At 46.0% G+C, this 15,027-nt stretch overlaps 1 protein-coding gene across 2 annotated transcripts in view; it reads right to left on the bottom strand.

Annotated features, from left to right (window-relative positions):
• Positions 1-15,027, bottom strand: part of THSD4 (thrombospondin type 1 domain containing 4) — a 696,080-nt gene that overhangs the window by 486,229 nt on the left and 194,824 nt on the right. For both annotated transcript variants that reach the window (XM_066592520.1, XM_066592521.1), the window contains exon 5: positions 9,689-10,097. In XM_066592520.1, coding sequence (XP_066448617.1) covers positions 9,689-10,097 — 409 coding nt within the window. The remainder of the gene's footprint in view (positions 1-9,688; positions 10,098-15,027) is intronic.

Genomic DNA, 15,027 nt, shown 5'->3' with positions numbered 1-15,027 from the left:
CCGGGATCTTCACCCACGATGCACCACGGGTCTTCTCCCATGGTGCACCGTGGGCTCTGTGTGGTCCATTGCCGATTCCAGCCTCCTGAATGGCTGGAATCGGCACACGTGACGGGGCGGAGCTACGATGACGAGGCAGGACCAGCTCTCCGGCACGAGCGGCCCCATTCACCAGGCAGAAGACCGGACTGCGCAAGCGCGTCTAAAAACGCCAGAAGACAGCGAATTTAGACGGATCCATGGCGACGGGGACGCTAGCAAGGGAGCACGTAAGTGAATAACTTCTGTATGGCTCATAATTAATGCACGATGTATATTACAAAGTGCATTAATATGGCCATACAGAAGTGTATGACCCCACTTGCTGCCGCGAGACAACCCCTTTAAGCCCCAGTTCCATGTCATCGGGGCAGAGAAGCAGAATAGCACAGCGTGCTGTGTTATTCTACCTAGTAGTAATTTAAGTCTACAGGTAATACATTAAAGGGTTATTCCCATCTAATAAAGAAGGCATATTACTTATGCTTATGGTATGATTTAATGGTTGGTTGGGGTACGACCTCTGGGGACTCCTCCCCGATACAAAAAAATGAAGAGCTGTAGCGCTGATTGCTACATGTCCCAACAGTGAAGGCAGCATTTCAGAGGTCCCAAAGGTCAGACTCCCACCTATCATACAGGGATGGCATATCATAGCAAAATGCCATCACTTCACAAGATTTAAAAAAAAAAAAAATTAAATTTTTTTTACAAAAAGCACCTGTTATATCTGTCATGGACCATATAACAATAAAAATCATGATGCAAATTCACTATTTAATTATAGGAACACAATGTTTCACATTTGCAAAGCACTTCTATGAAATGTTATACCTTATTTGATAGTATTCCTACTTATATAATCACATTAACAGCTGTAGAGAAGATGGTCAACTAATGACACGAAGCAAAAAATATTCCATCTTACATGATACATTACTGAACATTTATAGCCCTGCCTCATTCATGAATTTCAGCAACGTGACTGTATGCAGGTAAGTGAAGACACACTTCCATGATACATGTAATTTAGTAACAGACATAATACACCATTTTAGGACTTCTGATTACCCAGGAGACTTCACTGATTCCGCTTTTAGCTCTTGACATACTATTTAAATAGCTGAAACTATGATGATGCTTAGTTTAAAAACTTCATTATTACTTCTTGAAAATGAATTTCTGAAGAGTGCTTCATCTCTAAATATTGTAAATGCTGAGACCACTAAAACCGCAGTGCACTTCTGTTCTTCTCCCTGCCAGGACACATTTAGCAAATCACTTATTTCACATTGTCTGTGATTTATTTAGTCAGACAGCAATTTTTTTCCACCCGTGCGGTCTTATAAGTATAAAATAACACACAGTATATTTACTCTTGACTTTGTAAATCTACAAAATGTTTAAAATGTGCTCCCCGCCATTAAATATTGTGCTGGGATATTATTTTAAGGAATGGAAATACTTTACAGGATACATATCTGACTACAACATTAAGAAGTTATTTGGAATTAGAGATTGATTTGTACTAGGAAATTTATTTTGCCTTACTATTTTACATTTCTAACCATTTCCAATCCAATTTGTATCCTGGTTTTCCTAGGGGCCTTACTCTTTTTCTGCCATTACACAACAGCGCTATCTTCTGGCTAAAGCTAGTATTGCATGAGGTGACACGTTGGATAGGCTCCGACAGCAGAGAGGCAGGCAATATACAGTATGAGAACCCCGACGGACGTCTTCTAACATCGTAGCTGTACAGCCTTAAATCATAATGTCTTCAGATGTCAGACAGTGGATTGGAAAGGGTTAATTGCATTAAGTAGATATTGTATTAACAAATCTAATAAAATAAGCTAATGTAACATATTTATACAATTTTCCTAATAGCTCATATTTGTAGGCATCCATCCGGTATACACTTCCCCTCACTAATGATGGTTGGTCTAACTATTAGTCACTGTTGCCATCATAAAGAATCTTCAGGTATTCTCCAAATTGTAATATTGTAATATACGTTTTAATGGAATGGAGAGAGAAAGGAAGTACACACATAATTATTTATACATATATACACACACTCACATACACACACACACAGCCTGGGAATTATAGCTATGGAAAATTTTGTACACATCTTATACAGTTACAGTTCTTGTGGCCATGTAGTATGTAGTTATATTATCATAATCTGCAACTATTGCTATGGTCCTCTAGATTTGAGTGTCTATTAAAAAATACTGCAATTGTGAGCAATTGAGTAAATTTTACTACTTGTCTGAGTTTCCTGAAAATAATATAGCAAAATACTGTATTTACATGAAGGGTTACTATTAGAGATGAGTGAGCACCAAAATGCTCGGGTGCTCGTTACTCGAGACGAACTTTTCGCGATGCTCGAGGGTTCGTTTCGAATAACGAACCCCATTGAAGTCAATGGGCAACCCGAGCATTTTTGTATATCGCCAATGCTCGCTACGGTTTTCATTTGTGAAAATCTGGGCAATTCAAGAAAGTGATGGGAACGACACAGCAACGGATAGGGCAGGCGAGGGGCTACATGTTGGGCTGCATCTCAAGTTCCCAGGTCCCACTATTAAGCCACAATAGCGGCAAGAGTGCCCCCCCCCCCCAACAACTTTTACTTCTGAAAAGCCCTCATTAGCAATGGATACCTTAGCTAAACACCACACTACCTCCAACAAAGCACAATCACTGCCTGCATGACACTCCGCTGCCACTTCTCCTGGGTTACATGCTGCCCAACTCCCCCCCCCCCCCCCCCCGCACGACCCAGTGTCCACAGCGCACACCAAACTGTCCCTGCCCAGCCTTCAGCTGCCCTCATGCCACGCCACCCTCATGGCTATTTATAAGTGCGTCTGCCAGAGGAAAAGCAGGCACACACTGCAGAGGGTTGGCACGGCTAGGCAGCGACCCTCTTTAAAAGGGGCAGGGCGATAGTCCACAATGCTGTACAGAAGCAATGAGAAATCCAATCCTGTGCCACCTCCATCTGGAGCTGGACACGTGGGCATAGCAATGGGTAACCTATGTGCCACACACTATTCATTCTGTCAAGGTGTCTTCAGGCCCCAGTCAGACCGCGTTTTTTTATAAATAGTCACAGGCAGGTACAACTCCGCAATGGGAATTCCGTGTGCACCCACAGCATGGGTGGCTCCCTGGAACCCACCGGCTGTACATAAATGTATCCCATTGCAGTGCCCTGGACAGCAGAGCTAACGTCAGATGAAATGCAGGTGGGCTTTGGCCCACACTGCATGCCCCAGTCAGACTGGGGTTCTTTAGAAGTGGACACAGATGCATTTACAACTCCCTGAGGACCCACAGCATGGGTGGGTGCCAGGAAGCCACCAGCGGTACATAAATATATCCCATTGCATTGCCCATCGCAGCTGAGGTAATAATGTCATGTTTAATGCAGGTGGGCTTCGGCCCACACTGCATGCCCCAGTCAGACTGGAGTTCTTTAAAAGTGGACACAGATGCATTTACAACTCCCTGTGGACCCACAGCATGGGTGGGTGCCAGGAAGCCACCGGCGGTACATAAATATATCCCATTGCATTGCCCATCACAGCTGAGGTAATAATGTCATGTTTAATGCAGGTGGGCTTCGGCCCACACTGCATGCCCCAGTCAGACTGGGGTTCTTTAGAAGTGGACACAGATGCATTTACAACTCCCTGTGGACCCACAGCATGGGTGGCTCCCTGGAACCCACCGGCGGTACATAAAAATATCCCATTGCATTGCATTGCCCATCACAGCTGAGGTAATAATGTCATGATTAATGCAGGTGGGCTTCGGCCCACACTGCATGCCCCAGTCAGACTGGGGTTCTTTAGAAGTGGACACAGATGCATTTACAACTCCCTGTGGACCCACAGCATGGGTGGGTGCCAGGAAGCCACCGGCGGTACATAAATATATCCCATTGCATTGCCCATCGCAGCTGAGGTAATAATGTCATGTTTAATGCAGGTGGGCTTCGGCCCACACTGCATGCCCCAGTCAGACTGGGGTTCTTTAAAAGTGGACACAGATGCATTTACAACTCCCTGTGGATCCACAGCATGGGTGGCTCCCTGGAACCCACCGGCGGTAGATAAAAATATCCCATTACATTGCCCATCACAGCTGATGTTACGTCAGCTGTAAAGCAGGTGGGCAAAAAATTAATTGGATTACACTGTAGGCGAGGGCCAACAAAAATTGGTGTACCAACAGTACTAATGCACCTGAGAAAAATTGCCCATGCCCAACCGAGAGGGCAGGTGAAACCTATAAATCGCTTTGGTTAATGTGGCTCAATTGGTAACTAGGCCTGGAGGCAGCCCAGTTAAAATAAAAATTGGTTCAGGTGAAAGTTTCAACGCTTTAATGAGCATTGAAACGTATAAAAATTGTTTAGAAAAATTATATGACTGAGCCTTGTGGGCCTAAGAAAAATTGTACGTTCGGCGTGATTATGTGAGGTTTCAGGAGGAGGAGCAGGAGAAGGAGGAGGTATATTATACACAGATTGGTGAAGCAAAAAGGTCCCCGTTTTGGATGGTGATAGAGAACGATGCTTCCATCCGCGGGTGCAGCCTACGTATTGTTTATGTATCGCTGCTGTCCGCTGGTGGAGAAGAGAAGTCTGGGGAAATCCAGGCTTTGTTCATCTTGATGAGTGTAAGCCTGTCGGCACTGTCGGTTGACAGGTGGGTACGCTTATCCGTGATGATTCCCCCAGCCACACTAAACACACTCTCTGACAAGACGCTAGCCGCAGGACAAGCAAGCACCTCAAGGGCATACAGCACGAGTTCAGGCCACGTGTCCAGCTTCAACACCCAGTAGTTGTAGGGGGCAGAGGCGTCAACGAGGACGGTCGTGCGATCGGCTACGTACTCCCTCACCATCCTTTTACAGTGCTCCCGCCAACTCAGCCTTGACTGGGGAGCGGTGACACAGTCTTGCTGGGGAGCCATAAAGCTGTCAAAGGCCTTAGAGAGTGTTCCCCTGCCTGCGCTGTACATGCTGCCTGATCTCTGCGCTTCCCCTGCTACCTGGGCCGCGGAAATGCGCCTTCGGCCACTAGCGCTGTCGGATGAGAAGTTTACCATCAGTTTGTCCACCAGCGCCCTGTGGTATAGCATCATTCTCGAACCCCTTTCCTCTTCGGGAATGAGAGTGGAAAGGCTCTCCTTATACCGTGGGTCGAGCAGTGTGTACACCCAGTAATCCGTAGTGGCCAGAATGCGTGTAACGCGAGGGTCACGAGAAAGGCATCCTAACATGAAGTCAGCCATGTGTGCCGGGGTACCTGTACGCAACACATGGCTGTCCTCACTAGGAAGATCACTTTCAGGATCCTCCTCCTCCTCCTCCTCTGGCCATACACACTGAAAGGATGACAGGCAAGCTGCATCTGTACCCTCAGCAGTGGGCCAAGCTGTCTCTTCCCCCTCCTCCTCATGCTCCTCCTCCTCCTCTGGCCATACACGCTGAAAGGATGACAGGCAAGCAGCATCTGTCCCCTCAGCAGTGGGCCAAGCTGTCTCTTCCCCCTCCTCCTCATGCTCCTCCCCCTCCTCCTCCTCAACGCGCTGAGATATAGACATGAGGTTGCTCTGACTATCCAGCGACATACTGTCTTCCCCCGCCTCCGTTTCTGATTCCAAAGCGTCTGCCTTTATGCTTTGCAGGGAACTTCTCAAGAGGCATAGCAGAGGAATGGTGACGCTAATGATTGCAGCATCCCCGCTCACCATCTGGGTAGACTCCTCAAAGTTTCCAAGGACCTGGCAGATGGCTGCCAACCAGGCCCACTCTTCTGTAAATAATTGAGGAGGCTGACTCCCACTGCGCCGCCCATGTTGGAGTTGGTATTCCACTATAGCTCTACGCTGCTCATAGAGTCTGGCCAACATGTGGAGCGTAGAGTTCCACTGTGTGGGCACGTCGCACAGCAGTCGGTGCACTGGCAGATTAAACCGATGTTGCAGTGTCCGCAAGGTGGCAGCGTGCGTGTGGGATTTGCGGAAATGTGCGCAGAGCTGGCGCCCCTTTCCGAGCAGGTATGACAAGTGGGGGTAGCTTTTCAGAAAGCGCTGAACCACCAAATTAAAGACATGGGCCAGGCATGGCACGTGCGTGAGGCTGCCGAGCTGCAGAGCCGCCACCAGGTTACGGCCGTTGTCACACACGACCATGCCCGGTTGGAGGCTCAGCGGCGCAAGCCAGCGGTCGGTCTGCTCTGTCAGACCCTGCAGCAGTTCGTGGGCCGTGTGCCTCTTCTCTCCTAAGCTGAGTAGTTTCAGCATGGCCTGCTGACGCTTGCCCACCGCTGTGCTGCCATGCCGCATGACACCGACTGCTGGCGACGTGCTGCTGCTGCTGACACATCTTGATTGCGAGACAGAGGCTGCGTAGGAGGAGGAGGAGGGTGGTTTAGTGGAGGAAGCATACACCCCCGCAGATACCACCACCGAGCTGGGGCACGCAATTCGGGGGGTGGGTAGGACGTGAGCGGTCCCAGGCTCTGACTCTGTCCCAGCCTCCACTAAATTCACCCAATGTGCCGTCAGGGAGATATAGTGGCCCTGCCCATCTGTGCTTGTCCACGTGTCTGTTGTTAAGTGGACGTGGACCTTGGCAGTAACCGCGTTGGTGAGGGCGCGTACAATGTTGCGGGAGACGTGGTCGTGCAGGCCTGGGACGGCACATCGGGAAAAGTAGTGGCGACTGGGAACCGAGTAGCGCGGGGCAGCCGCCGCCATCATGCTTTTGAAAGCCTCCGTTTCCACAAGCCTATACGGCAGCATCTCTAGGCTGATCAATTTTGCAATGTGCACATTTAACGCTTGAGCGTGCGGGTGCGTGGCGTCGTACTTGCGCTTGCGCTCAAACAGTGGCGCTAGCGACGTCTGGACGCTACGCTGAGAGACATTGCTGGATGGGGCCGAGGACAGCGGAGGTGAGGGTGTGGGTGCAGGCCAAGAGACGGTAGTGCCTGTGTCCTCAGAGGGGGGTTGGATCTCAGTGGCAGGTTGGGGCACAGGGGGAGAGGCAGTGGTGCAAACCGGAGGCGGTGAATGGGCATCGTCCCACCTTGTGAGGTGCTTGGCCATCATATGCCTGCGCATGCTGGTGGTGGTGCCTCCCCAGCTGATCTTGGCGCGACAAAGGTTGCACACCACTGTTCGTCGGTCGTCAGGCGTCTCTGTGAAAAACTGCCACACCGTAGAGCACCTTGACCTCTGCAGGGTGGCATGGCGCGAGGGGGCACTTTGGGAACCAGTTGGTGGATTATTCGGTCTGGCCCTGCCTCTACCCATGGCCACCGCACTGGCTTGGCCTGTGCCCACACCCTGACTTGGGCCTCCGCGTCCTTGCCAGCGTCCACGTCCTATAGGCCTACCCCTACCCCTCAGCATGGTGTATTACCAGTAGTGCAGAAACAGAACGCTGTAATTAAATGTGCCGCTTATTGGCCTGTGGTTGGAGGCTGACTTCGTTTACGGAACGCCAGGAAATAATTTGGCGCAAGCCTGCTGTAACACTTAGCTGGCTGCGTATGATTTTGTAGAACTACTACACCCAGCACACACGGACCCAGAACACTGAGCACAGTGACAGGCAGGCCAAATAGATTTTTTGCCCAATATTTTTTAGAAAAGGCCCACTGCGTATATTCAATCAATGATATATGTCTTCTGTCCCTGCCTCCACACTTCTGTCCCTGGAGTGTGTCACAGAACTGCAGAGTGTTGCACTGTTATTAACTGCAACACAGTGGTGATTTCAGAGCCAGGAAATAATTTGGCGCAAGCCTGCTGTAACACTTAGCTGGCTGCGTATGATTTTGTAGAACTACTACACCCAGCACACACAGACCCAGAACACTGAGCACAGTGACAGGCAGGCCAAATAAATTTTTTTCCAATATTTTTTAGAAAAGGCCCACTGCCTATATTCAATCAATAATATATGTCTTCTGTCCCTGGAGTGTGTCACAGAACTGCAGAGTGTTGCACTGTTATTAACTGCAACAGAGCAGTGATTTCAGAGCCAGGAAATAATTTGGCGCAAGCCTGCTGTAACACTTAGCTGGCTGCGTATGATTTTGTAGAACTACTACACCCAGCACACACGGACCCAGAACACTGAGCACAGTGACAGGCAGGCCAAATAGATTTTTTGCCCAATATTTTTTAGAAAAGGCCCACTGCGTATATTCAATCAATAATATATGTCTTCTGTCCCTGCCTCCACACTTCTGTCCCTGGAGTATTATTCCAGGGCGCAATGCTCTGCACGGCCGATATACCAAAAAAAAAAAATTGTGCAACACTGCAAAAAGCAGCCTCCACACTACTGCACACTGCACACTACAGCAGCTCCAACACGATAGCACTGTCCCTCAGCTATGTCACAACGCATCTGAGGCGAGCCGCGGGAGGGGCCGATTTTTATACTCGGGTGACACCTGATCTCGCCAGCCACTCACTGCAGGGGGGTGGTATAGGGCTTGAACGTCGCAGGGGGAAGTTGTAATGCCTTCCCTGTCTTTCAATTGGCCAGAAAAGCGCGCTAACGTCTCAGAGATGAAAGTTGAAGTAACCCGAACATCGCGTGGTGCTCGTTACGAGTAACGAGCATCTCGAACACGCTAATACTCGAACGAGTATCAAGCTCGGACGAGTACATTCGCTCATCTCTAGTTATTATCATTTAGTACACAATTTAGGGCACCAGATGTTCTGTCCAATTCTGGGAACCGCTGTACAGGAAAAACATAGTATGTATATAAATAAGATCCATACCAAAATCTCTCTAATGATCTCTTTACAGTAACTATAACAGTCATCTACATCTAAAGGAACATAGATGGGAATTCTATATCCTGTTTTGTAAAGACAGTGAGACAATGGAACTCGCTGCCAATGCAAGTTCTCATGGTTAATTCATTGAAAGATTTTAGGATCGTACTGAACTCCTTTCTTAAAAGTGCTAATTAGAGATGAGCGAGCGTACTCGGCCATGCCCCTTTTTCGCCCGAGCTCCGCGATTTTCGAGTACTTCTGTACTCGGGTGAAAAGATTCGGGAGGGCGCCGTGGGTGAGTGGGGGGTTGCAGCGGAGAGTGGGGGGGAAGAGGGAGAGAGAGTGGACTCCCCCCTGTTCCCCGCTGCTACCCCCCCGCTCCGCCACGCCTCCCCCTGCCCCCCGGCGCCCCCGAATCTTTTCACCCGCGTACAGAAGTACTCGAAAATCGCGGTGCTCGATCGAGTAATTACTCGAAACGAGTAGGTTCGCTCATCTCTAGTGCTAATATAAGTTGTAAACAGAAACCGTGATGGAGTATCAGGCTCATCACACGATGATCATCCAGGGATGCAGTGGTTGTCATTCTGGTAGGAAAAATAGAGCTGCATGGTCAAGGATGGCAAAACATAGCCTTATGGGTACTAGATTACTGGGGATGGGTCATCAATCCAGAGATTTATTAAGAAATAAACACCTAAAGGGAAATAACTTTTATATAAAACAGAAATTGATAGTGTCTCTATATTATGGTAGAGTACGTACAAAACAATGTAATTAGTTAGTAAGCAAAGTATGTGTTTCACACTTACATCCTTATTGCACAGCTTATACTGTTTGTAGGCTCCAGTACACGAGATCGCTGTAGTTCCACGTTGTGCTTGTGGATTACTTCTCAGTAGATTGAGAGATGTGCCCTGCGCAGGAGCATCAGGGAATAGACTTTGAGATATTGGTTGTGCCTGAGAAGAAGAAGGCAGCCATATATTTGCTGAAGGATCTCCTGACCTAAGTGAAGGGTAAATAGCTTCTTGGTGAAAGTTACCAATGCCGGAGTAACGATTCGGAGCTATGATTTGTCCGTGTGCAGGATGCCTCCCAGACTGGGGCTGTCTCTTTTTTCTTGGTTTCTCTTGACCTGTGTCACTTTGTAGAGGTAAAATGTAAGGAACTTTTCCATATCCATAAGATCCTGGACTGACTGGAGTCCTCGTTCGGTTTCTAAATTAGAACAAAAGTATAAGAGATAACATTAAATACAGGGTCTTCAATAATATCTTTTAACAAACTGCATAAGTTAATAATGAGGCAAATTAATTAATAATATCACTTTTCAAAATTAATCTAAGTAGTATTTCTTTCTCCATTATAACGAACTGATATTACTCGGAGGTTCATTAAATATATACTTTTTGTAAAAAATAAAAAAATCAAGCCCCTAGATAGAGTTGTCGTTTTGCTACAAAACTCGGCATGCCGTTACATCCTGGCAGATATGCAAATGATTAGAGTTGTAGCGTGATAAGATGAACAGTCTTGCCACCTAAGGCCCTAAATTTGGTTCCACCCATTGCTTATAAAGAGGCTCTCAGAGGCTACTTATGTGTAGTGGACCTCTTTTTCCACTGGTAAACAGCTTTTTGAATATTAAACATGCCCCTACGAAGCAATAAAATAGATTTTGCCCAGTTAACAGAGTTTGAGAGGGGGCGCACTATTGGAATGTGATAAGCCACATGTTTATATTGATGAATTGTCCACTACCTAGACCGTTCTGACCAGACGGTTAGGAGGTTTTGGGACAAGTGGATGTGTGAGAGCACACACAAAAGGCGACTAGGCTCAGGACGTCCTTGAAAGACCACCAGTAGAAAGGTTATCTGATCGTTGAACAAGCACAAGCAGCTCCAACAGTTTCATTGTCTGCCATCCAGGACAGGTGGCACCATTGCTACAGGCCCTGTGTCTGTCAGAAGCAATTCCAGGTGATTGGCTGAAGGACATTTGGTCTGACGGCACCCATTACGTGTACCACCTTTGACACTCACTGATAGTCACCTCCATTTGCAGTGGTGTCATCAACAATGAAACTGGACTGCTACAGAGTGGAACCAAGTTGTCTTCAGCAATGAATACAGACCGTAGCAGACTCCGCTAGTGAAATATCACAGCGGAGTCCACCACGACACCCCCCAAAACCCTCACTCACCTCCCGGATCCGCCGCGCTGTTACCATCCCTCAGCCGGCGTGCATGCTCAATACAGCGCGTGACGCGTTGGCAGTGTGAGATGACGTGGTGGCGGGGACGCATTTTCAAGTGATACTTCTGTTGTGCTACAGCGGAAGTATAGCGTGATGGCCGGCTTCCATTGGCTACAATGGAAGCTGGCCACGCGCATTCCCGTGGCAATTAAAACATGCTGTGGTTTGTTTCTTGCTGTGGACTTCCACGGTGGAATTCTGCAGCGTGGACATTGAGCTATTAGGTTCAATAGAACCTAAAAGCTCCAGGGTAACGCTACGGATTTCCGCCGTGTAAAATGCGGCAGAAATTCGGCCATGGGCATTAACCCATAGTTTGGGCACTAACTACAGCAATTCTGCCTTTGCTGTGAAGTGGTACACTTTACCCACTGCCAGTGTGAGGGTCTAGGGGCCATCGCATATAACAGTTGGTCACTCCTAGTAGTGGTACGAGGGACAATGACAGCTCAGCGATATGTTCAGGACATCCTGCAGCCACACGTGTTCCTCTCATCGCAGGGCTTTAAAGAAGCATTTTCAAGCAGGATAATGCTTGACCGCATATTGCAAGAGTGTCACAGGAATGCCTCCACAACATTGCCAAATTTCCGTAGCCTGCCCAGTCGCAGTTTTATTGCCAGTGCAACATGTATGGGACCATGTGGGATGTCAAGTTTGACAGCTTACGAGTTTGCCTGACTTAGTTACAGAAAATATAGACCAATATGCCGCAGGATACCATTTGGAACCTGTATGCCTCCATATCTGCGGATATCACATCATTTACTTATACCAACGTTATAATCACACATTGAAAGTTTCATTCGATCCCAACAATGCCTTCTAAGTGCTTGATCCTTTTTGATAATGAGTGTACAATAAAATAAAATGTCAGGATAATATACAGGGGGTCTCAAACCGGTTTGGCAGATGGCATGTCAATACAAGCTACGGAGGAACTGGGAAACCTGTTCAGTCATGTGACCAACATGACGGCCATTTTAAATGCTGCCATCTTGGATTCAACCCTTTTTTCAAATGGAATGGTAGGTTTATGATATATCAGTCTGGCAGAGAATTTAAGCAGAAAAACAATGCTGTGCCTGATTTTAACAGAATTCTATTCATTCTCATTTTAACACAGTGATTTTTCTACATCGCAGGCAATGTGAAAGATGGCGTTATATCAAGCTGAACGTGTTGAGCTTGTCCTTACGTCAGGTGAACAATGCACATGTGTCAAACGTATTGGCAACTACATGGGTATTTCCAAACTTTTGGAGACACAGTGCATAATCTATATATATAAAATTGAATGTATGCGTGTATGTCTGTCTGTCTGTGTGTGTGTGTGTGTTTGTCCTTTATGCGCTACTACACCATTCATCCGATCACCATGAAACTTTGGGAAGTTGTTAAGTACACTCCTGGGAAGATTATAGGCATAGTAAAACTATCCTACAATAAATGGCGCGCGTGCGAGCGTCGTCGACAGTTGCGCCCCCCCCCCCCCCCAAGTAGATCGTTTGATTTCCATCACTGCCACTAATTCTCTCACTTCGCGATGTCAATAGAAACTTGAAATTTGGCACGGGCATTGATTATGCCATAAATAGGAAAAGTTAATGGGTCCCAAGTCGATTCAATTCTATGCGCAAAAGAATTAGCGTCCAAATTTTACGTACGGAATCTAATTCTCTCACTTCCCAATGTCATAGAAACTTGAAATTTGGCACGAGCCATGATTATGTCATAAATAGGAAAAGGTAATGAGTCCCAACCCGATTATTCAATTCTAAACGCCAAAGAATTAGCGTCCAAATTTTATGTACGGAATGTAATTTTCTCGCTTCCCAATGTCATAGAAACTTGAAATTTGGCACGAGCATTGATTATGTCATAAATAGGAAACGCTAAAGGGTCCCAACTTGATTATCCAATTCTATGCGCCAAAGAATTTACGGAATCTAATTTGATCACTTCCTGATATATATAAATGAATGTCTGTCTGTCTGTCTGTTCTTTATGCATTACTACACCATTCATCCAAGCGCCATGAGACTTTGGGAAGTTGCTGAGTACACTCCTGGGAAGATTATAGGCATAGTACATCTATCCTACGATAGGTGGCGCGCGTGCGAGCATCGTCGACAGTTATGCCCCCCAGACAAGGATCGTTTGATTTCCATCTCAAGCACGAAAGCAAAAGGCATTACGAGCGACGGGATGAGTGTTCAACTACAAAATGATGCATCCACCGAACGTTTCGCAAGACAATTGCTGGATATTGAGAATGCTGAGGTAAAATGAAAGCTATGCTGTGATTGGTTGCTATTTCTTATACTGCTGAGGTTGCATGAAAGCTGTGCTGTGTTTGGTGGCTACTTATACTACTGAGGTTGCATGAAAGCTGTGCTGCGATTCGTTGTTATATATTATACCACTGAGGTAACATGAAAGCTGCGCTGTGATTGGTTGCTATTTTTTATATTGCTGAGGCAGAATAAAAGTTGCGCTGTGATTGGTTGTTATTTCTCTTACTGCTAAGGTAACATGAAAGCTGCGCTGTGATTGGTTGTTATATATTATACTGCTGAGGTAACATGTAAGCTGCGCTGTGATTGGTTGTTATCTAGATATATAAAAACGAATGAATGTATGTCTGTCTGTCTTCGCAGCAACGCGCGACGGGTAAGCTAGTAATATATATTATTATACATTGCATTGAAACTTGCAGTTGTGTTTCTCCAGCACTCAGTAATAGCTGCAGAACAGCTCTAGGTTTTCCTTGTATGCAGCGCTTGCTTCTTGTTGTAACGTCGATGGACTCTAACAAAGATGGACATCTCTAAGTGCAGCTATTTCCCCACTATTCATTTCAATATGAACGCAGCCATTGCGGAAGCATACTGTTACAAGGAGTTTACGGTATATCCTTTAAATGTTTAATGGCTAGTTCACACTATTGTTCAGGGTTCCTGTTTTTCTGAGTTTCCATTTATATATATATATATATATATATATATATATATATATATATATATATATATATATATATATATATAGTTATCAAACGAGTTATTTTTGTGCAGTAAATGGCTGGCTATGTTTCCTAAATGTATATATTAAGAGGTATGGGATATATAGTTCCTTCTCCATTCTATACAGCAGAAAATCTTGAAAAACGACCAACCTAGTCTAACTACAAACCAAAAAATATGTTGGACCATCCTCAATGCTAAAAATCAATGATTATGATCTATTTCCCACATCAGGTCCACTGGGATGAAAAGGCCCCATTGGACCATCAGAGATGCAATGTATATTCTACATATAATTATATATACGTTTTCCAACACACCATATCCACTGAACAGAAAGACAGCTGCCTGCTTCACCATAGTCTAGCACAGCTGTTGCTCTACTCTCTTTAGCAAATGAGCCATACGTTATGGATAATGCACATTTTATCTGGTTACAAAAAGGGTTCAAAAAGCAACTTTTTTAGGACATCTTACACACATGAATTTGCTTCAGTGGGGCTTATTTACTAATACGGTCTAAGGGTATGTTCACAGGGCACATTTTGGCACAAATGTATTGCAAAATGCCCATCAAAATATGCTTACAATACGTGTGCCATTGATTTGTAATGGGAAACACTGTCCCCGTTTCCAACGCGTACTTAAAATACACATCGTGGAAATACAGTAGTGACTTATCACTTCTTTTTTTTATAACATGTCAAATTTTGCCTTAGAAATCAAGGAAGTTTCAAAATCTGCATCAAAATATGCTCTAAAATACTTAAATGCAAAAGCAGAGTGTTTTGTAAGTGAATTTTGAACAGGATCTTTTTCAGTCCAGCCCAATACGCCGTGTGAGCATTGCCTAAAAGTTAGAAAA

The sequence above is a fragment of the Eleutherodactylus coqui genome, chromosome 2 (assembly GCF_035609145.1).
Source record: "Eleutherodactylus coqui strain aEleCoq1 chromosome 2, aEleCoq1.hap1, whole genome shotgun sequence".
NCBI lineage: Eukaryota > Metazoa > Chordata > Amphibia > Anura > Eleutherodactylidae > Eleutherodactylus > Eleutherodactylus coqui.
The sequence above is the reverse complement of the archived record's forward strand: the minus strand, read 5'-3'. Positions and strand labels throughout refer to the sequence as shown.